Source organism: Macaca thibetana, chromosome 14, assembly GCF_024542745.1.
Source record: "Macaca thibetana thibetana isolate TM-01 chromosome 14, ASM2454274v1, whole genome shotgun sequence".
In the NCBI taxonomy this organism is placed as follows: domain Eukaryota; kingdom Metazoa; phylum Chordata; class Mammalia; order Primates; family Cercopithecidae; genus Macaca; species Macaca thibetana.
This window is the reverse complement of record NC_065591.1, coordinates 55,209,198-55,231,270: the sequence shown is the minus strand read 5'-3', so window position 1 is coordinate 55,231,270 and position 22,073 is coordinate 55,209,198. Positions and strand designations below refer to the sequence as shown.

At 47.7% G+C, this 22,073-nt stretch overlaps 2 protein-coding genes across 4 annotated transcripts in view; one reads left to right on the top strand and one right to left on the bottom strand.

Annotated features, from left to right (window-relative positions):
* SBF2 (SET binding factor 2) overlaps positions 1 to 22,073 on the bottom strand; it is a 589,674-nt gene that overhangs the window by 503,982 nt on the left and 63,619 nt on the right. The window contains exon 2 of the mRNA XM_050757377.1: positions 8,394 to 8,497. Within this exon, the coding sequence (XP_050613334.1) occupies positions 8,394 to 8,448 (55 nt within the window). The 5' untranslated portion in view covers positions 8,449 to 8,497. The remainder of the gene's footprint in view (positions 1 to 8,393; positions 8,498 to 22,073) is intronic.
* ADM (adrenomedullin) lies at positions 19,502 to 21,910 on the top strand. 3 transcript variants are annotated; one of them, XM_050757445.1, is made up of 4 exons: positions 19,502 to 19,745; positions 20,183 to 20,301; positions 20,453 to 20,602; positions 20,834 to 21,910. In XM_050757445.1, the coding sequence occupies exons 2-4, from the start codon at positions 20,204 to 20,206 to the stop codon at positions 21,138 to 21,140; spliced, it is 555 nt and encodes a 184-aa protein (XP_050613402.1). In that variant the 5' UTR covers positions 19,502 to 19,745; positions 20,183 to 20,203; the 3' UTR covers positions 21,141 to 21,910. The 3 variants fall into 3 exon arrangements, with proteins under 3 accessions (XP_050613402.1, XP_050613401.1, XP_050613400.1); XM_050757444.1 differs by having other exon boundaries at positions 20,831 to 21,910; XM_050757443.1 differs by having other exon boundaries at positions 19,507 to 19,745; positions 20,183 to 20,602; positions 20,831 to 21,910.

Genomic DNA, 22,073 nt, shown 5'->3' with positions numbered 1-22,073 from the left:
AGGGACAGACTTGTATCTAGAATTAGAAAAAAAAATCTCAATAATACTGAGGCAGGAGAATAGGGTCTGGTGGCAGGGAACCTAAGGACTTTGTAGAACTAAATCAAACAGAAAAACCCCAACTTTCTACATCCAAGTAAATAATTGTGTAACTTCACTTCAGCTATGTCAGGAAACATCTTCTTTATTTGCATAGGGTGTACACCAAGTAAATAACTTTGTAACTTCACTTCATCCTCTTCATTTACATAAGGCATACACAGCATAACCAATGAGAAACCTCTACAGGGTATTTAAATCCCAGAAAATTCCATAACCAGCACTCTCAAGCTGCTTGCTCAAGCCCATTCCCACCCTATGGAGTGTACTTTCATTTCAATAAATCTGTGGCTTTTCTGTCATTGCTTTGTTTGTGCATTTTGTCCAATTCTTTTTTCAAAACACCAAGAACCTGGACACCCTCCACCAGTAACAGTAAGAAGTCAAACAACCCAATAAAAAGAGCACAAATTTGATCAGACACTTTACAAAAAAATACATAAATGGCAACAAGCACTTGAAAAGGTGTTCAACATCATTAGTCACCAGGAAAACACAAACTAAAACCACAAATGAGGTATGTTGAGAGAGTAGATCTCTTTTTTGAAGGAAAAAAGCCTGTTGCCCACGCTGGTCTCAAAATCCTGGACTCAAGCAATCCACCCACCTCAGCCTCCCAAAGTGCTGGGATTACAGGCATGAGCTACTGCACCCTGCCAAGACAGATTTTAAATTTCTTCACCATAAACACACATACACACACACACACACAGGGTAACTATGTGAAGTGATGGATATGTTAATTACCTTGACTGTGGTAATCATTTCACAATGTATACATGAAACATCACACTGTCCACCATAAATATATATGATTTTTATTTGTAAATTACACCTCAATAAAGCTAGGGGAAGTTTTTTTTTTTTTTTTTTTTTTTTAAAGACAGAGTCTTGCTCTGTCGTCAGGCTGTAGTGCAGTGGCACGATCTCTGCTCACTGCAATCTCCGCCTCCCGAGTTCAAGCCATTCTCCTGCCTCAGCCTCCCAAGTAGCTGGGACTACAGGCGCCCGCCACCACCCCCAGCTAATTTTTGTATTTTTAGTAGAGACGGGGTATCACCATGTTGGCCAGGATGGTCTCGTTCTTCTGACCTGGTGATCCACCCACCTCGGCCTTCCAAAGTGCTGGGATTACCAGCGTGAGCCACTGTGCCCAGCCTGTTTTGTTTTTTGTTTTTGTTTTTAGTGAAAGCAAGTTTATTAGAGAAGTTAACAAAAAAAAAATGGCTACTCCACAGGCGGAGCAGCCAAAAATATTTTTAAGTAATAGATTAAATTTAAAAATAACTAGAACTCTCATACATTGCTAGTGAAAATGTAAAATGGAACAGCCAATTAGGAAAGTTTGTCAGTCTCATACAAACAAGACACTTACGACCTATCAATTCTTCTCCTACATATTTACCCAAGAGAAATGAAAACAGGAACATATAAACATTCCAAGATCTGTATGCAAATGTTCAGAACAATTATGTTCACCATAGCCCAAAACTAGAAATTCAAGTGTCCTTCCACTGGTGAAAGGATAAATCGTATCATATTCAGCAATAAAAAGCAACAACTGTCAGTAAATACAACATAGATAAATCTCAACTGTATGATCCTAAGTGAAAAGCCAGATGCAAAAAAACTGTATACTATTTATATGACATTCTAGAAAAGACAAAAACATAGAGACAGAAAACAGATCAGTGACTGCCAGATGCTAGAAAGGGAACTGACTACAAAGAGGCATGAGAGGACTTTTTAGAAGCATGAAAATGTTCCCTATCTATCTACCTACCTATTTTTAGAAACGGAGTCTCAATCTGTCACTCAGGCTGGAATACAGTGGAGTGATCATGACTTACCGCAGGTTCAAACTCCTAGGTTCAAGCAATCCTCCCATCTTAGCATCCCAAGTAGCTGGAACTACAGACATGTGCCACCACACCAGGCTACTTTTTTTTTTTTTTTTTTCAAAGATGGGGCTCACCATGTGGCACAGGCTGGTCTCAAACTCCTGGCCTAAAGCCATCCTCCAGCCTCAGCCTCCCAAAGCATTGCCATTATAGATATGAGTCACAGCAGCCAGCCCTATATCTATACCTTGATTGCAGTAGTGGCTACACTAATGTATATATTTATCAAAACTCACTGAAATGTTCACTTAAAAGAGTAAATTTTATTGCACGTAATTTATACTTTATTAGACATTGTTATGGGATCTTTAGGGTGTCACTTTTCTGGCCAGAAACCTGTGGCCGGTGGCGCCTCTGCCTGAGTTTTGCTCAGATCCGCTACGCTTGTTCTGCCCACTCGGCCTGGTAGGCTACACTCAGCTCACGCTACCAGCCTGGACCCCATGCCTCCAAGAAAGACTGGAGTCAGGCGTGGAGCGGTGAGGGGTATGTAAGCGAGCGTACAGTCTGGCCACTGCGCAGTTAGACATGCCAGCTGCTGCCACAGGGTGGGCAGCTCTAGGTACTGGCATGAGTGCCAGCTCTCTGCAAGGCTGTGGCTGGACCAGGTGCACCACAAGCAGCTTCCCTGGCCGGCACCGGGGAATGCAGTGAAACTCAGAAGCTTGAAGATGCCAGGAACCACAGGGCCCCAAAGATGGAGTCACAGCCCTAGCTTGGGGCTTTACAAAAAAATACACAGGTCTGGGCTCCCAGAAGGGCCACAGCTCTTCTCCCCCTTCCTTCACCTGCAACATGGTGAGCAATGGGCATGCTTCAGTTCTGCTTGTGTTACAGCTCTTTTACCCTTGCCATTCAAGGGTCCCAAGTTCTTGTCCTGTGACCAGGAAGAATGAGGTCCTCAGGTAACAAGTGGAGGGTGAGCAAGACAAAGAGGAACTTTATTGAGCAATAGAACAGCTCAAAGACCCACAGTGGGCAGCTCTACTCTGCAGTAGCGTATCCTGATGAGTGTTCAGCTCCTAGCAGAGAGGGTAGCTCCTTTATGCAGGCAGGTCACCCCAGCAAGTATTTTCTCAGCAGTGAGAGTGGTTCCTCTCAGCAGCTGGTCATCCCAACAGGTGTTCAGCTATCAGCAGAGAGGGCAGCTTCTCTCTGCAGCTGGTTGTCCTGCTGTCTGCAGCTCTCAGCAGAGAGGTCCTAGACTAGAGTGGGTGGCTCCTCTCTGCAGGCAGATCGTCCCATCATCTCTTCAGCTCTCAGCAGAGAGGGTAACTCCTCTCTGTAACTGGTTGTCTCATCATCTCTCCATTCTCTGCTCTGCTCTGGGCTGAGCCTGCAACTTTTATGGGCCTCAGAGGGCGAAAAGGGCACACCGATTGTCTATTGGTGGGCCCAGAAAAGGTACCACAAGTCCTCACTCTAGTCCATAGGACTGGCAGCCTGGCCCCCAGCCTTCAAGCCCTCCCCAGCCTGAAGGTGGGGCCTCACCAGAAAACTGCTCACTTCCGCCCAGGAGCCTGTCTGCTTCCTGCCGCCATCCATGAAGCCCAGGCTGCTCGCGTCAAGGGGTACCTGCAGGCCTGCACCAAGCTGCCCTCAAACCCCTCCCACGGTGCTTGTCAGGGCCCAAAGTCCAGAGGGGGCTGAGGAGGCAGGGGCCTAGTGTGTCAGCGCTGACCTAAGTGTGTACACATCCGGCTGGGCTGTGACAGCACCCTGGTTTGGCCCCTACCCCGCTCCGAGATTGGAGCAGGCACCTCCAAGCCTACAAGGGGAGGAGGGATGCCTTCCCTGGCCCCTAAGAGTGCAAAGAGGCCTGGGTCCACAGCCCCAACTTGGGCAGCTGCAGCTGTGTGGGGTGGGGGACTCCTACTCGTGGCCCCCAACAACACAGGGAGAACTGGGTCCACAGCTCTGACTTGGGTGGCTGCAGCACACCGAGGAGGGCGGGGCTGCTGCCTGCTCCTGGCTTTCGTCAGGTCTGTGGAGTGTGCCCCCTTGTAGCCTGGAGCAGGGGCTCCAGGTTCTCGCTGGGCCCAGGCCGGTATCCAGGGCAGAGGCAACATCTCTACCAGCTCCCCCTCACCCAGCTTGTGGCCCTGCCTAGGGGGATGCCTCCAGGAGCAGATTGTGGGTCCTGGGCCCGGCCCTTGGGAGTGTCAGGCCTGGCAATCACCCTGATGCAGGGTGGAACCCAGGGATGCGGCCCTGGGCAGCCCTGCTCAGAGCCTCACTGTGAGGCACAGGAACCTGGTGCCCTCTGCAGGGTGGGTACAGTGACCACGCTGCTGGCCAGGTCCCTGAAGCAGGCACTGCTCCCACTTCCCGCCCCAGACCCCCAAACTGCACCTCCAGCTCCGCCTCCTACTCACACCCTCCCCGCAGCATTGGTGGGCAAGAGTGGTGACACAGGGTCAGGAGCCCGGGAGGCTCTGGCCCTGAGGGCAGGTCCTGCCAGAGGCACAAGGGCGGGGGTGGTACAGTCGGCTATCTCAGGGACACAGGGCACAGGGGACCCACCAGCATGACTGTTATTCCCACAGCTGCTCCTGACACCACCGCCCGCACCTCCCCATGACTAAAGAAGAATTATCCCAAGTTAAAAAGTTACACATTTCACTACTGACATTCTACAATTTATACAAGCTTCTGGATTGTGTTACTTAAAAAATTAATCTTCCTTCTCCTTCCCTTTTCCTGCTGTGAGAAGAGCAGTTGTCATGGTACCCCTGGGGTGAAGGTGGATCCCTGGGGTGGAGCCTGTCATATTGTCATAGACGAAGAGAGCTAAGGAGGGAGAATGTGTGGTAGGGGAAGAGCCAAACATTTTGCTTCAGAGCCCAAGCATTAAGGCAGGAGGGGGAAACTGGCAAAGGGCACTGGGGTACAACAGAGTGAGAAGGATGTCTTTCAATGGAAGCAGCTCACCGTGGGGTGTCAGAGTCTGAGTGGGGTAAGAAGTGTGTCCACCAACAGTGGAGAGACCAACATGAGGAGTCATAGCCACAGCGCTGGGGGGGGTGTCCCTGTATTGAAGCATGCTGGTATGGACTCTTAGATCCAGAATGGGGTAGGGGGATGGAGGAGATGTAATGAAGAATCCAAGTCCCAGCAGTGAGAGGAATGGATGGTAGTGAAGATGGGAGACTGAACAATAAGTATATACATTAAGGATAATGGAAGCCAGATTTCTCACTGTCAGTGAAGAACATTACAATATGAAAAAGGAGAAAACTAGAATAGATCCTGGAATATTTTATTGAAATTGGAGGTATCAGTATGAATTCATAGTTTTCAATATACAGAGATAATAAATATAGATATAAATACATATGTATGTTTATGCATACATACCTATAGTTACCAGCCCTGACCATTAACAGGACCTGAAAGCAGTAACAACCCAACAGCAATAAACATACTAGCCTTGATTGAGATCTTAGCTTCTAAATGTCATTCTCCACTCAAAGGAACCAGGGATCCCTAAATGGCTGATTCCAGAATCAAGGCAGGGAAGGTACAAGATGAGCCAGGTACAGGTTCTTGTACCAAAAAGTAAAAAGATGTTCTCAAAGAGTGATGGGGATGTACCATAAGAACACAGAAGCCAGCTTGAACAGCTCTCATTGGCCAAATAAAGAACAATTTGAACATCAAAATAAATAATGCTATAGTCTGAATGTTTATGTACTCTCCCAAAATTCATATGTTAAAATCCTAACACCCAAGGTAATGGTATTATGAGGTGAGGACTTTGGGAAGTGATCAGGTCATGGGGGTGGAGCCCTTGTGAATGGGATTAGTTCCCTTTTTAAAGAGACCCCAGAGAGCTCATGTGACCCTTAAGCCTTATGAGGTTAAATTGAGAACATGGCTATGAGGAAGCAGGTCCTCTGACCAGACACTGAACCTGTCAGTCTTAATCTTGGATTTCTCTGCCTCCAGACTGTGAAAAATAAATTTCTATTGTTTGTAAGCCACCCAGTTTGAGGTATTTTTGTTATAACAGCCCGAATGGACTACGGCAAATAGTAACAGAATATAATCCACTAAACACATACACACACACATACACACACACACACACAAAACCAAGACTCCATGTAGATGTCAATAAATGATTAAGAGTTTAGTGAGGAACAAGATATTTACATAGTTTCAAAGTACATGACAAAAACAATTAACTATTAACTTTATAGTGGAGAAAACTGACAGATATTACTTATATCAAGTAATCAAAGTAAAAATAACAATGGAACAAAGTGAAATTGTGCACCACCTGACAGGATGCAGTGAGCATCACTTCTGTGATATCCTTCCCAAGCACATATTCGCATGTATCTAATCATGAAGGAACAGACAATCCCAAATTGAGGGGCAGCCTCCAAAGTAACTGACCTGTAATTGTTAAATGTCAGGGTCACGAAAGTTAGGAGAAGATAAAGGAAATGTTCCATATTGAGGGAGACAAAAGACACATAACATGAATGCAACACATATTGCTAAACTGGATCCTTTTGCCAGTAAAGAGATTAACAGCACAATCAACAAAACTTGAACCAGTCCGAGAACTAGATGGAGTACTGTATCACTATTCATTTCCTGTTTTGGTTATTGCACTGTGATCATGTAGGAGAACATTCTTGTTTGCAGAAAATGCACATTAAAGTATTCTGGGATGACAGGGCATCAGGTCAACAGCTTCCTCTCAAATTGTTGGGGGTGGGGGAGAATTTTTTCTACCATTCTTGCAACTTTTTTGCAAGTCTGTTATTGTTTCGACACTGTTGGCCGGGCGTGGTGGCTCAAGTCTGTAATCCCAGCACTCTGTGAGGCCGAGGCAGGTGGATGACAGGGTCAAGAGTTCAAGACCAGCCTGGCCAGGATGGTAAAACCCCGTCTCTACTACAAATACAAAAATTAGCTGGCGTGTTGATGGGCAACTGTAATCCCAGTTACTCCGGAGGCTGAGGCAGAGAACTGCTGGGGTTGTTCTCTGGGAGGCAGAGGCTGCAGTGAACCGAGATGGCACGACTGCACTCCAGCCTGGGCAACAGAGCAAGACTCCGTCTCAAAAAAAAAAAAAATTGTTTAAAAGTGTGGGGTGGGGGGGCGGCACAATGTCACTAAAAACTAAACAAGGTTAAAAAACTGATTTCCCACACTTAATCTTGATAGAAAAGAAACATCAGACTATGCAAAATTACTAGGAAATAAAATTTTGGAGCCAGAAGTTTAAAAATTTAATATTTCTCTTTAACAACTGACCTCAATCAGGTCATGACTGGTGAGAGACAAAAGAACATGAAAAGTTCCCACTAAAGGAGAGGAAGTTCTTAGGAGAGGAATGATAAAAGAAACAGTGGACCACGAGTGGGTAGAACAACGGCATTCTGGGCTACCAATGGCTATAACCATCAGGAAAACACAATCTCAGCATCTCTGAAAAATGAAGGGGCTGTAGACCTGATATCTAAAATTCCTTGCAAATGTGGGACTAGAATTGCCCTGAAATAGAAGTGGTTCCCCAGTTCAATTTGTTATTACATTATGCTTAGCTACACAGGAATACAAAAGAATACAAATACAGAAATAAACGTGCATGAACCCCGAATTCTCTTAAGTTGTGGAAGTCCATCAATTAAAGTATAAAATACAATGCATTTGCCCAATTGTTCCTAAGAAAATTCTGTGACAAAAGAACAATGAAAACACATTAGAGTGAAACAAGATCACCTTCAGCGGTCAGCTGGCTGTCCCTAGTTAAAAGACAAGTCATGTCATTGTTAAGTGACCGTCACATTTGTCCTGAAAGAATAGGGAGCATTTCCTAGAAAGGTGTAAAAGTACAAAGAATCCTTTCCCCTTCCCTGGTACTACGCGTTCCTTACGACGGTCACTAGGCCCCCAACAGCACAGGGGTGAGGTAGCACTGGACTCTCAGCACTTCCTTTCGGAGAGGACAACCCCCTGCGTCACTGGTTACTCATTCAGGATGCAGGGCAGAAGTTTATCCCTGAGGAACTTAGCACAGTTGGCTCCTGCCCTCCCAGCCTTGCGGTCCTGGGCCCAATCCCAGGGCTCTGCCCCGGGTACCCGGCAGCCTCCAGCGGGAGGGTAGCGAGACCCCAACTCGCCTCCGGCCGGCCCAGCGGGTGCGCCCAGGGGCTGGGCAGACGCGGCTTCTTCCCTCCCACTACCGTCATGCCGGCCCCCACGCCCACCGCCAGGCTCGGCCCAGCCGAGAAGGCCGGACGCCGACCGCCCGCTCCTCCGAGACTCGGCCTGGCCCTCCCCGACGCCCGGCCCCGATGCCCGGCCCCGCGGAGCCCACTGGACAGCGGCCGGGGGGCGGGGAGGCCCGGGGGCGGCGCCGCCCCACACCCTTACCTGGCTTCTCATGGTCATAGCCTACCACGATGAAGTAGTCAGCCAGCCGGGCCATGGCCGCCACCGCCGCGCTCGGGAAGCGGGTCCCCGTCGCCGCCCTCGCCGCCGCCGCCCACCCGGCCCGGGAGGGCTCAGCATTTTCCCTGCAGCGGCAGTAGCGGCAGCGGCAGCGCTTCAGCCATGTTTGACAACCGAGGCGCTCTCTGCGCTTGCGCGGCGCCTCGTGCCCGCTCCTACCCCGCCCCCACCCGCGCTGGCTCGGCTGCCCCAAGCCCGGGCGGCGAGCCCACCCCAACCCTCGGCTGGCCTCGCGGACTGCTGCACTTGGGGAGTGGGCGGCCAGGCGCGTTCCCGCCACGCGCTGCCAATGCGGCCCCTGGAGGTGGTTTGAGGCCTGGATGTTACTTCACGGCCCCCTCCCCCTCGTTGTTTTTCCTAAAGCAGGGGGTCCTTCCTTCCGCCTTCTCTATTCTGTTTGGATTTGCAAGAAGGGACGTGGAGAGTTGAGGGGTCACTTGGAAAGCTGGCTGCTTCTTCTGCTCCCCACCACCACCAAAGATGAAATTCTCCCGCCCTCGGTTGGAAGCAAGGAATTTGCACCGACAGGGCTTTTGCTGCATGTTTCCTGTTGATGTTGTGTAGATGGGAATTTTAGAAACATGCCACCGAGCAGACGGGGGAGGGAGAGGCTTTTGCGCAATTCTCCAAGGCGCCTCGGGTTTCAATGCCGGGTGGGCCGGGGGCGGTCGGCCTGGGCTTCCCCCGGAGCGCCCCGGGGAGCCAGATTCCACCGAGGAACGCGGCATCCCCGGGATCCTCCCGAACTGGGCTGGCCTCTCCCTGGGGAGCCCCGCCCGCCTCGGCTTGCTTCCCTCGCAGCGGTCCCAGGGCTCTCGCAGCCCGTACAGGTGGTGACTTACAACTTCCCTGCTCAAACACGCACAAAAATGAATAAATGGTCCCGTCCTTCCGTCTCGGGATTATCCAAGTCGCATGCTTTTTTGTTGAACCTCATATTGACCATTTCGAATTTAGGTGGTGCGACATTCAGGTGAACTTATTTTGTCATTTGTTAATCTCTCACGAAGTTTTGGTAGGAGAATTTGAACAAGTGGTAGACCAAAGTTTTGGAAATCTCTGGTTTAGAAGTTGTCTTTGTGGTTGCTTATCACTGTTCACTATTAATTGAGGGTTTGATTCTTCATATTTACATATAAGACAAGGCCTCTTGGCAAAGTGTCTAGTATGTAGTAAGTGCCTACCAAATATTTTTAATGAGTAAAAGTGCGATTTTCCCCAACGACCAGCAGGAAGCCGCAGTGGTTCCAACTCTGAACTGAGGGAGTTGACATCTCAGCTCCTGCAGATTTACTCTGCTGTAATTTACTATTTCCCCTTCCTCTGCCACACTTGTTTCATCTACAAATTGGGAGGGTTGGGGGGCACTAGAACTGAAACTGAAGGAATACTTTAACTCCAGGAGCTCTATGTCAATTGCAAATGGTAAAACTGAATCAGCTGAATTTGCAAACGTGGAGGGAAGATAGCTTGATCCTGAGATTAAAAAAAAAAAAAAAAACCCTCAGTCATACCCCATGTAGCAATCCTCTCTGTAACTTCCCTGAGAGCTCATCATCCAACTTGATCACTTTCAGCAAAGAATAATCTTACTTCCTTGGGAGGCAGCCCATTCCACCGTTTAACAGCCCTCTTGTTAGAAAGTTCTTCCTTATTATTTTAGAGTTGTCTTACTGTAATTTCGCCTGATTCTGCTCTCTGGAACTATCCAGAAAAAAAATAAAATCTATCTTCATATGATAGATTTTTAAGGCAGCTATCATATTCCTTCCCGACTTCTTTTCTAAAAATAGGGTAAAATTCACATATCGTAAAATTAGCCATTTTAAAATGTAGAATTCAGTGGCATTAAGTACATTCCCAATGCTGTACAACTACCGTGTCTATCTACTTGCAAAACATTTTCATCACCCAAAAGAAAACCTCACAACCATTAAGCAGTCATTCTCGTTCCCCCATCCCACAGCCCCTGGCAATCACCAATTTGCTTTGTCTCTATGGATTTATCTATTATGAATATTTCATGTTTATATTATACAATATGTGACTTTTTGTGTCTGGGTTTTCTCATTTAGTATATTGTTCTCAGCTTGTATACGGGCAGATGCAGTACAAGGTTGTAGCATCACATTGAAGTATCAACACTTCATTATTTTTTATGACTCAATAATATTCCATTGTATGTTGTATTAGACTGTTCTCACGCTGCTAATAAAGACAGGGTAGTTTATAAAGAAAAGAGGTTTAATTGACTCACAGTTGCACATGGCGGAAGGCAAGGAGGAGCAAGGCGGCAGACAAGAGAGCTTATACAGGAGAACTCTCCTTTATAAAACCAACAAATCTCTTGAAACTTATTCACTATCACAAGAACAGCGCGAGAAAGACCTGCCCCCCATGATTCAATTACCTTCCACCGGATCCCTCCCATGACAGGTGGGAATTATGGAGTACAATTCAAGATGAAATTTGGGTGAGGACACAGCCAAACCATATCATATGTATATACCATATTTTGTTTATCTGTAACAACCCATATAGACATATGGGTTGTTTCCACCTTTTGGCATTGTAAATAGTGCTGCTGCAAACATGCATGTACATGTATTTGAGTACCTGTTTTCAATTTTAGGGGATATATTCTTGGGATTGGAATTACTGGATTAAGTAGCAATTCTGTTACTACTGTTTCCCACCGTGGCTGCATCATTTTACATTTTCACCAGCAATGTACTAGGGTTCTAATTTCTCTGCATCTTTGTCAACTCTTGTTTTCCTGTTGTTTATGTTTTGTTATAGCTATCTTAGTGTGAAGTGATATCTCATTGTGGTCCTGTTTTGCCTTTCCCTAAAGACTAATGATGTTGAGGATCTTTTCATGTGTTTATTGGCCATTGCTAAATCTTCTTTGGAGAAATGTCTATTCAAGTCCTTTGCCCATTTTAAAATTGATTCTTTGTCTTTTTGAGATTGAGTTGTAAGAATTCTTTATATATTCTGGATACTAGTCCTTGTCAGATATATGATTTGCAGATATTTTCCCCTTGTGTATGTTGTTTTAATTTTCTTTTTAAAATTTTTATGCCCTATTCCCCCCCCAGATATTTCCTATTTTATTTTATTTTTCATTTTATTTTTATGTAGAGATGATGTATCATGATGTTACCCAGGCTGGTCTTAAACTCCTGTCCTCAGGCAATCCTCCCATCTAGCCCTCCCAAGGTACTAGGATTAGAGGCATGAGCTTCCACACCCAGACTTCATTTTCTTGATAATGTCCTTTGGCGCAAAACAGTTTTTAATTTTGATGAAGTCAAATTTTTTAGTTTGTTTCTATGCTTTTAGTGTTATATCTAAAAATTTATTGCCATATTAAAGGTGAGATGAAGATTTACTCTTGTTTCCTTCATAGTTTTAGTTCTTCTATTTAGTACTTTGACCCATTTTGAGTTAATTTTGTAGTGGTAAGGGGTCTCATTTTACCTTTTAAATGTCTTGGCTTTTATTTCATTTGCAGGTACTCATTTAAATTATTTTAATTTTTTAAAATTAAAGTTTATTTGTTTTTAAGCCCAGAATCAAATGCTATCTGCTTTTAGGCATATTTCATCTGTTACTGTCATAAATAGACTTCCAGTCCATTTGTAAATGCCCATTTTGTCACATAGAGATTTTAACATATCCTAGGTATACGTAGAAAGGCACTGTATGTTTGTATATACATGTGAACATATTTTGTATACACTAAAGCTGTGCTTTGCTTCTCAGCCAACAGCTGCCAGGCTGCTGAAACTGATAAGCCCTGACAAGGCAGCCTGATTACTGAGGTTGGCGGAAAGCCAGACCATCCCCTACGATAACCACCATCACCTTTCACCAAAGAGAGAGAGAGAGTAAAGCAAGCCCAGATTTGTTTTCCTGAAGGCTGGTGGGAGCAGGAAGGGAGGAAGGATATGTAACACTCTCACGATGTGTACCTGGCAGATGCCTTTCTTTTTTGCTTTAGAAGACAAAATAGGTGGAGCATGGCGGCTCACGCCTGTAATCCCAGCAGTTTGGGAGGCCGAGGCAGGTGGATCACCTAAGGTCAGCAGTTCGAGACCAGCCTGACCAACATGGTGAAACCATGACTCTACTAAAAACACAAAATTTAGCTGGGCGTGATGGCAGGTGCCTGTAATTCCAGCTACTCAGGAGGCTGAGGCAAGAGAATTGCTTGAACCCGGGAGGCAGAGGTTGCAGTGAGCGGAGATTGCGCCATTGCACTCCAGCCTGGGCCACAAGAGTAAAACTCCAGCTCAAAAAAACAAAACAAAACAAAAAGACAAAATAGAGCTGATTATCAGTGAGCGAGGCGTATCAGCCCATTGCTCCTAGTGGGCTATTACGGAGTAAGTGGTTTGATCTGTACAGTCATTTCAAGTGCTTGCTGTGGTTAGCCACAGTAGTTCAAGGAGGCAGTATGAGAGTTAGACTTGAGCAAATGTCAGCAGGCAGGGCTGGGGCCTCTTCAGAGCGTCTCTACCAAAGCATAACAAAGGAGACTATGCAGCTGTGTTGGAAAATTCCCTGATCCATTGCTATATTTTCAACCATTTAGTTCCTAAGCAAGAAATTTAATGAATATTACCTTTGACAGCTGTCTCTCAGCCCCACATTCATCACTCAGTCCTATTGTTCCTACTTCCCAAATATGTCCACTTCTGTCCACTCTCACCGCCACCCCACTAGTCTGAGCCATTATCACCTTCTACCTTCATTATTGCAATAGGTTCTTAACTATTTTCCTAGCTTCGCTGCTGGTTCCAAACTTTCTATATAGGTAAAAGTTAAGGACAGTAAGCAGGTTATTGAACCTGTCTCAAAATTAAATTTGTATAGCAAACCATTTCTATCTTGAGTGTGTTTGGGGTGCAAAGAAGAAGCTTCATAGATGACACAGAAAGCGTCCTGGCCGGGCACGGTGGCTCATGCCTGTAATCCCAGCACTTTGGGAGGTCAAGTCGGGCGGATCATGAGGTCAGCCGATGGAGACCATCCTGGCTAACACGGTGAAACCCCGTCTCTACTAAAAATACAAAAAATTAGCCGGGCATGGTAGCAGGCACCTGTGGTCCCAGCTACTCAGGAGGCTAAGGCTGGGGAATGGCGTAAACCCAGGAGGTGGAGCTTGCAGTGAGCCAAGATCGTGCTACTGCACTCCAGCCTGGGCGACAGAGTGAGACTCCATCTCAAAAAAAAAAAAGTGTCCTGCAGTTGAGGTCACATGTGTGATGAGATGAATGGTTGAATCTTAACATTCATTCATTTGAAGTATCCCTGACATTAGCAGCTACAGTATAGGTAGGTACTGTAAGAGTTTATAGGCTGCTTTTACTTAGATTGCATGTTTGATGAGCAGGACTGGCTACATAATATGTGGAGTCCAGTGCAAAATGAAATGTAGGACTGCCTGTTCAGAAGTGTTGGAGAATTTCAAAACAGCTTCAGCAGAGCATTCCACCAAGTGTGGGCTCTTCTGAGAGCAGGCCGTGTGCTACTGAACAGGATGCACGTCAGTGAAGCTGGTAAACTTCAGGGTGGAATGAGTATGTGTATGTGGGGGAGGGAGTATAATAAACAACGTTATGGGGGGACTAGACCCTCTCCAGTCTCTCTAGAGTACCACCACTGCGCTGCTTCCTTTCTTGCTCCTTTCTCGACTATCTACCACATTCAAAACGATCGTTTAAATAAATGTATTTATATAAATGTATTTAAATAAATGTATTTAAACGATCGTTTAAATAAATGTATATCAGATTGCCAAAATGATCGTTTAAATAAATAAATATCAGATTGCCAAAACGATCATTTAAATAAATAAATGTATATCAGATTGCCAAAACGATCGTTTAAATAAATAAATGTATATCAGATTGCCAAAACGATCGTTTAAACAAATGTATATCAGATCAAGTCTCTCTTGTCTTCAAACCTGTCAATAGTTTTCCATGTCACCTTAAATAAAGTGCAAAATCTTCATGTCTGAAAGCGTCCTATTTACTCTGACCCTGATGACCTCTTTAATCTCATTTCAGGCCTCTTTTTTCCATCATTCAATGCATTCTAATCAAACAGGACTCCTTTCATTTTTTCTAATGTACCAAGTTCTTTCCCATCTATGAGTGTTTGCACATGCTGTTTCCTCCATTTGGAATGTTGGATCCCCCAGTCTTGCTTTGTCCTTCAGAATACTTAACACAGTTTATAATCATGTAAATATGTAATTCTGATAAGGATTTGTTTATATCTGGCTACGTCACTAGGCTGTAAGCTCATTGAGGGTAAGTTTGTTGATGACTGCATTGGTGATTACTGTATGTTGAGAACTTAGCACAGTGCTAGGTACATAATACATAATCAGTAAATATCTGTTGAAAGAATGAATACACTATCAATTCATTCAGGCTTATACATCAGAATTGCTTCTTGGCTGAGCACAGTGGCTCATACCTATAATCCTAGCACTTTGGGAGGCTGAGGCGAGTGGATCTCTTGAGCTCAGGAGTTCAAGACCAGCCTGGGCACATGATAAAACCACATCTCTATAAAAATAAAAAATAAAAAATATAAATGTATATACATATATAAAATAATTGCTTCTTTCCAGGTGCTTCTAATCTGATACCACAAGATCCCTACATGATGGTTGCTCTCATTAACACCATTCTCTTTGGCTATGGATGATTCAAATAGCCTAATCATCATCTCTTTTATCATCCATTCATTAATGCCATTTATTGTGACCTCTGTAGCAAATTTCTCTTGAAGTAATTTCATTTTGTCTTGTTACAGGTGTTATTGTAACAAGCTTCTTTAGGTTTACTACTTTCTGTTCTCTCTCTCTCTGTCTTGTTTTTTTTTTCTTTTTAGGGATGTATTTTTGCCATGTTGCCAGGCTGGTCTTGAACTCCTGAGTTCAAGAGATCCACTTGCCTCGGACTCCCAAAGTGCTGGGATTACAGGCATGAGCCACTATACTGGATAATCTCTTCTCTTTTATTTGTTCTGCAGCGATTTACCTTATTTAAGCTTCAGGGAGGTTTGCCTTCTGGCTTTATCAGGTACAAGAACTGACTGTTACTCTCTGCCTATTTTGTACAGGAGCACAAAAATGGGGCAGCAAAAGCATTACTTTTCTTTATGCTGATGCTCTGAAAAATATTATGCCCTAAAGAGGGAGGTTAACTGTCCTCCTTGCCCTTACCACTGCAAACCAGACAGAAATTTAAAATATGGAAACAGTGCTTTTTATTCTGTGTCAGGGTTTTAAACTTGGTCAACCTCCCAGAACTGTATGCCTATTTTATACTTTAATTGGTTTATGTACATGTTCATTTTTCTGGAAAGGATCTATATTTTTATTAGGTCGTTAGAGAAGTCAGAGATCCCAAAAAAGTGCCCTGGGCTTTGTATCCTGCTTTACTTCTCCCTGTAAGTGATCGAATCCACAAGGCCAATTGTGTCCTTTCTCTAAATCACTTTGTGTTATGACTTCAGGATGCATCTTGAACTTTGTTTTCAAGTGAACTTTGTAAACAGCTTAATAGACATTTTGAACTATATTAATAATAAATGCATCATAAAATGTCCTGTTTGATAAAGGAGGCATCTGAGATAATTATGCAATGCACTTAGCTACTTACATTTTATTTATTCTTATTAATATCATTGATATTTATTATTTTTCATTGCTTCCCTGAAAGACCTGAGTATGGCCACTCTGGCTTTAGGAACTGTGTCCACAGTGCTGGCTGATAAACCACTACCACACTTTTTTTTAAAACTCCAAACATTTCTAAGAATCAGGCTTGGATGTAGGGCCTAAAAATCATTCAATTGGAATGTGAAGAAGTTGAAACACCATTGTGCAAAAACCCTTTAGCATATGTGTATGTATGTTGCTCTAATGTCAGGATGTACACATTTATTACAGTGCTTTGGAGGTTTATTTATAATCTGACCTTTCAAAATTCTGGAGCACAAAAAAAAGTAGATCTTCATTAAGGGTTTTTTTTTTCTTTTTCTTTCTCTTTTCTTGCCAGAAACTTTAAAGATGTTTCTTCCTCCACTTCCTTCCTTCCTTGTACTGTCCTTGCTCAATGTGAATCTACAATCACTGCCACTTGAATGAATGCAACTTATGTTAACAAATCCCCAGGATCAGAACTCCCACTGCAGCATTTCCTTCTCCATAGAACCATTGAATCAGAAATGCATTCTAGTGATTTTTTTGTCGTTAACGATGATTAATTTGCAAATTTGAGATTTCACGAGAAAAAACATAGATGCCCAGATTTAACAAATTCCTTATCTTTTTTCGACTTAAACCCACGACGCTTTGGGGAGTACTCTGGCCCCTGCAAGTGGGGAGCGTGCACACACACACACACCCCCCCCTCCAAGATAGGGGCTTTCTAGCAAAATCCTTTGAGCTGCCAATCCAAGATTTTACTTAAAGAAAGAATTGACTTAGTTCTCAAGTGACAGATCTCTAAGTGCCAGAGCGACAAAGTGCACCAGGCTGATAAGGTGCGTGCAAAGACTCTCAGGTGGGAATTCTTGGCACAGCCACAACGTTGCTGGCCTAGGCACCCGAGGCTGGCAGAGCCTAGCCTCTGAGTCTCCCTCCACTCCTGGGCTTGCTTTCCTTTTTGAAGCCGCCTGCAGCTCAAAGAGGTGTTTGAACCAAGAGCACTCGCTTCGCGATCCTCCTGGCAGAGCGACAGCTCAGTTTCCCCTACGGAATCACGGGCTTTTCTAAAGGGCAGGGAGATACAGTCGCAGAGTTCTCTGGAGAACAAACACCCCCGCCCCGCCCCACCCCCCCAGGACTGGTGGAGACTGGAAGGAACGAGTCCAGACCACGGGACCTTCCCTGGCTGTGGGCCGACGCCTAGCTGTCCTTGACCTCTCCAGCAGTCAGAGGCGCGCGCGGGAGAAATGAAAGTAAAACCTGTCCTGGCGTGGACCCAAGTGGAAAGTGGCGACAAGTAGGTCGCATCCTCAGAGAGACTGATAGCCAGTCCTGGATCGGTGGGAAGAGCTTGATTGGCAGAGGATAAGTGAAAGGAAAAGGAAATGGGAGACAAGGAAGAAGAACAATAGTTAGGCTGGGGAGGCTCCTGGTCATCCAGCAGGCGTGCAGTAATAGCTGCTGTCTGCGGTGCAGACGGACTAGCCGCCCGGCCAGGCCGCTGCGGTGACCGCCCTGCGCCCAGCCAGGCGGTCGGATCCCGACCAGTGCTCCGTGCTGCACTCCTCGAACCCCCTGCGTCCTAACCCCTTACTAGGGCCAGGGTCAGGGCCCAGAATCTCTCCTCCGTCTTCAGACGGAATTCAGGTCCGCTCAGGTGGCTTCTTCCAGGAAGAGTCCTTAAAATAAACAACCTCGGCGCGGCCATTTCTTCCCCAGGTGCAATGTCCACTGTAGAGTCCCGAGAGTGAAAAGGCGGCTGAGCCAGCGGTGCGCGGCCCAGACAGACCACTCTGGGCAAGGTCCACGAGACCCACCGCCCAGCCGCCTTTGCACCGGAGCTCAGAGCCATATGGCAGAGTAGGAAAGAAGCTTAAAGGTCTGCTGAGGACCGGCTCTAAGATGGGGACACGAGAGATGGGACGTGACTCGCCCACCTTCACACAGCGAATTGCCGGGAGGTGAGGACCAGAAGCCTCTTTGGCTAGTGGTCTTGCACCCTTGGCCTCTCCGTCGAGTCGCTGGGCTTCAGGACATTCGAGTAGAGGAGTGGTTTGTAGGACCCCAGAAACCCACAAGCAAGAAGCAGGAAGCCCCGTGGCTTAGCCTTTCCTTCCCAGTTTGGCCCCCAGGAGAGAAGTAAGAAAGAGCAGAAGCTGTGATGGAAGAGCACAAACGGGTAACAAACGTGTTTAGCGTGATTCATCATGAACAGGCACAAATTCTTTGGGCGGGGGCTAGGACTCTCCTTTCCCCCTTGAGAAGACGGTGACCCCAGCCTAGAGGAATCTACACCGCGCCCCAGTCGGCCGTGCTTGCGTGTCGGACCGAGTAGGGACTCTGCTGCTTCCTACCTGCAAGGTGACTTCTCCTCTCTGCAGATACCTCCCCTTTCTGAGCTTGAATTTTCTACCTGCTGAAATGGGAAAAGTAATGTTACCTTCCTTGCCTGACTCAAGGGTGGGTGTGAAGCTCAAAGTAGACTGGGATGTGGCCGTGCTTGGTAAACTGTAAAATGATTAGCATACGTGAAGCGTTAGTGTGCTCCCTGGCAGTCAGTCCTCACGTTTACGATGGATGAATGAAGGCAGCCAGGCGCACTCTCAGGTTATGACCTTATAAGGCATAATAGGATTACAAGGAGGCAAAATGAAACAGTATATTTCCTCCTAATTTTGGTTATTCCTATGTTTCCAAATAGAAATGTAAATTCTGAAATTTCAGATAATTCCCCCCTCCAAATCCCAATTCTCAATTTAGCTTTTCTGAGCTTTGTCCCTACTGTGAAATCTTACTAGCCCATCCCGAAACCCCGGGGTCTCGGTCCTCTGGGGTACTAGTGAGTCCTGCTCCTCTCGGCTCTGCTGGGTCCCTGCCCCAGCCCCTCCGCGGGAGCCTGGGGTCGCGGCCAGGTCAGGCGCCAAGCCGGCAGGGGGCGCGGTCCACTTGAGTCCACAGCTCCCCAGGTCCGGGGCTCGGGCCATCCGCGCGGTCCCTCCCGCGGGCTCTTGCTATTTTTCGCCAGGAGGCTTTGCACTCTGGGCTTCATAGGTCCTGGATAAGGACCTCAAGAGGTTGTAGTGGCGCCCCTTCGCCCCGGCGTACTGTCTGAACCCTGTGCCCAAAGAGTTAGGGCTGTGGCTGTTCCTGCACCAACCGCCCGGAGCCCATACCTAAGCCCTCTGGGCACCAGGGACCTCCTCTCCCCCCAACTCCCCCTCCCCCCGTCCAACCCCAGCCCCAAAGGAAGCAATGCGCGCGTCCGAGAGCAGGAGCGCGCGTGGCTTAGGAAAGAAAGGGAAGGCAACTGGGCAGCACAGGCCCCGCCCCGCCGCTCCCCCACCCGTGCGCTTATAAAGCACAGGAACCAGAGCTGGCCACTCAGTGGTTTCTTGGTGACACTAGATAGAAGAGCTCGAGCCTTGCCACTTTGGGCTTCTCACTGCAGCTGGGCTTGGACTTTGGGGTTTTGCCATTGCCAGTGGGACGTCTGAGACTTTCTCCTCCAAGTACTTGGCAGATCACTCTCTTAGCAGGTAGGTGCCGCAGACGCTGCGGGTTAAGAGGTGGAGTGGGGGCAGTGCTTGCCAAGGCCCTAAACTGGGAGATCTGGGTGAGGGGAGCAACCCACTTTGGGGGGTTCTCTGAGGGATACACCCCATATCCTGGGCCCAGCTTGTGCACACAGCTGGAGATCCAGAGACCCAGTCCCCTATGCTCCGTCAGCCAAGTTCCAAGAAGTTGAGCAGAGACCCTCTGGGAGCCTGGCGGGGTGCAGCGGCCTCCCGTGCGGGGCCTGTCACCCGGCCGGCGCGTGCAAACGTCTCTGGCGCCTCTCTGCGCCGAGGGAGATAAGCGCCAGGCAAAGCGCGGGCTAAACCCGCCTCGCCGGGGCCCCTGCCCGCCCTTCGTGCCCCGCCCGGGTGGTGCAACTGGCCCGGGTGCTCACGCTCGACTCTTTCTTCTTTTCCAGGGTCTGCGCTTCGCAGCGGGGATGAAGCTGGTTTCTGTCGCCTTGATGTACCTGGGTTCGCTCGCCTTCCTAGGCGCTGAAACCGCTCGGTTGGATGTCGCATCGCAGTTTCGAAAGAAGTGAGTCCGGGGCAAACCCCGTCCCCGGTCCTGGTACCTGGCAGGCAAGGGGAACTGACCGTTGGTCCCGAAGGTCTAGAAGTGAATGGGAGCAGGGACAGGCCAGGACATCGCCTGAACGCACGCGACTCTGTCTGCTTGTGTTTTCCAGGTGGAATAAGTGGGCTCTGAGTCGTGGGAAGAGGGAACTGCGGATGTCCAGCAGCTACCCCACTGGGCTCGCTGACGTGAAGGCTGGGCCTGCCCAGACTCTCATTCGGCCCCAGGACATGAAGGGTGCCTCTCCAAGCCCCGAAGACAGGTAACTACGCCCTGTGCTGTCCAGGGACGGGAGGGAAGGAAGGTGTGCGGGAGGAGCTCTCCGTCTCTACTCCCCTGGCCCGGGGGATCGTCGGGGCTGGACGCAGCTCAGATGGCGCGAGCAGTTTCCAGCTCCCTCTGGCCCTAGAATGGCTCCCGTTCCCGGTGTTGGGGCCAAAGCTCTGCTTGATGGGGTCTCAAGTTGCCTTTCTCTCCCCCTCCCCCGAAGCAGTCCGGATGCCCCCCGCATCCGAGTCAAGCGCTACCGCCAGAGCATGAACAACTTCCAGGGCCTCCGGAGCTTTGGCTGCCGCTTCGGGACATGCACGGTGCAGAAGCTGGCACACCAGATCTACCAGTTCACAGATAAGGACAAGGACAACGTCGCCCCCAGGAGCAAGATCAGCCCCCAGGGCTACGGCCGCCGGCGCCGGCGCTCCCTGCCTGAGGCCGGCCCGGGTCGGACTCTGATGTCTTCTAAGCCACAAGCACCTGGGGCTCCACCCCCGCCGAGTGGAAGTGCTCCCCACTTTCTTTAGGATTCAGGTGCCCATAGCACAACGAACAGTCGCGCAAGCATCCCGCTGGTGCCTCCCGGGACGAAGGACTTCCCGAGCGGTGTGGGTACCGGGCTGTGACAGCCCTGCAGAGACCCCGAATCCGGGAAGCACCGTCCGGCGGCGATCTCTGGCTTTGCAAGGGCCCCTCCTTCTGGGGGCATCGCTTCCTTAGCCTTGCTCAGTGCGGGTGCCCCGTGGGGGCGGGATGCAGCAGAATCCGAGTGAGTGTTTGCCAGGCTTAAGGAGAGGAGAAACTGAGAAATGAATGCTGAGACCCCCGGGGCAGGGGTCTGAGCCACAGCCGTATTCGCCCACAAACTGATTTCTCACGGCGTGTCACCCCACCAGGGCACAAGCCTCACTATTACTTGAACTTTCCAAAACCTAGAGAGGAAAAGTGCAATGTGTGTTGTACATATAGAGGTAACTATCAATATTTAAGTTTGTTGCTGTCAAGAGTTTTTTTGTAACTTCAAATATAGAGATATTTTTGTACGTTATATATTGTATTAAGGGCATTTTAAAAGCAATTATATTGTCCTCCTCCCCCTATTTTAAGACGTGAATGTCTCAGTGAGGTGTAAAGTTGCTCGCTGCGTGGAATGTGAGTGTGTTTGTGTTTGTGTGCATGAAAGAGAAAGACTGATTACCTCCTGTTTGGAAGAAGGAAACACCAAGTCTCTGTATAATCTATTTACATGAAATGGGTGATATGCGAACAGCAAACCAATAAACTGTCTCAATGCTGATTCATTCTCTCGGCTCGGCTCTCGCGTCTAGGGAGGGAGTGTGCCCTGGTCCCGGCCCGCCCAGGAGCCTTGGGGTCGCGCCGCCGGGCTTGGGAACGTGGGACGGCAGCGCGCGCAGGTGCTGGCTCTACTCTGAGCCGGCTGAGCTGTCACGAGCTCTGTT

Coding starts and splice junctions, on each gene's coding strand:
- ADM (XM_050757443.1), top strand. CDS start 20,277: ATGTCGCATCGCAGTTTCGAAAGAAGTGAGTCCGGGGCAAACCCCGTC. Junction 20,603..20,830: donor TCTCCAAGCCCCGAAGACAG/GTAACTACGCCC, acceptor CCTCCCCCGAAG/CAGTCCGGATGCCCCCCGCA.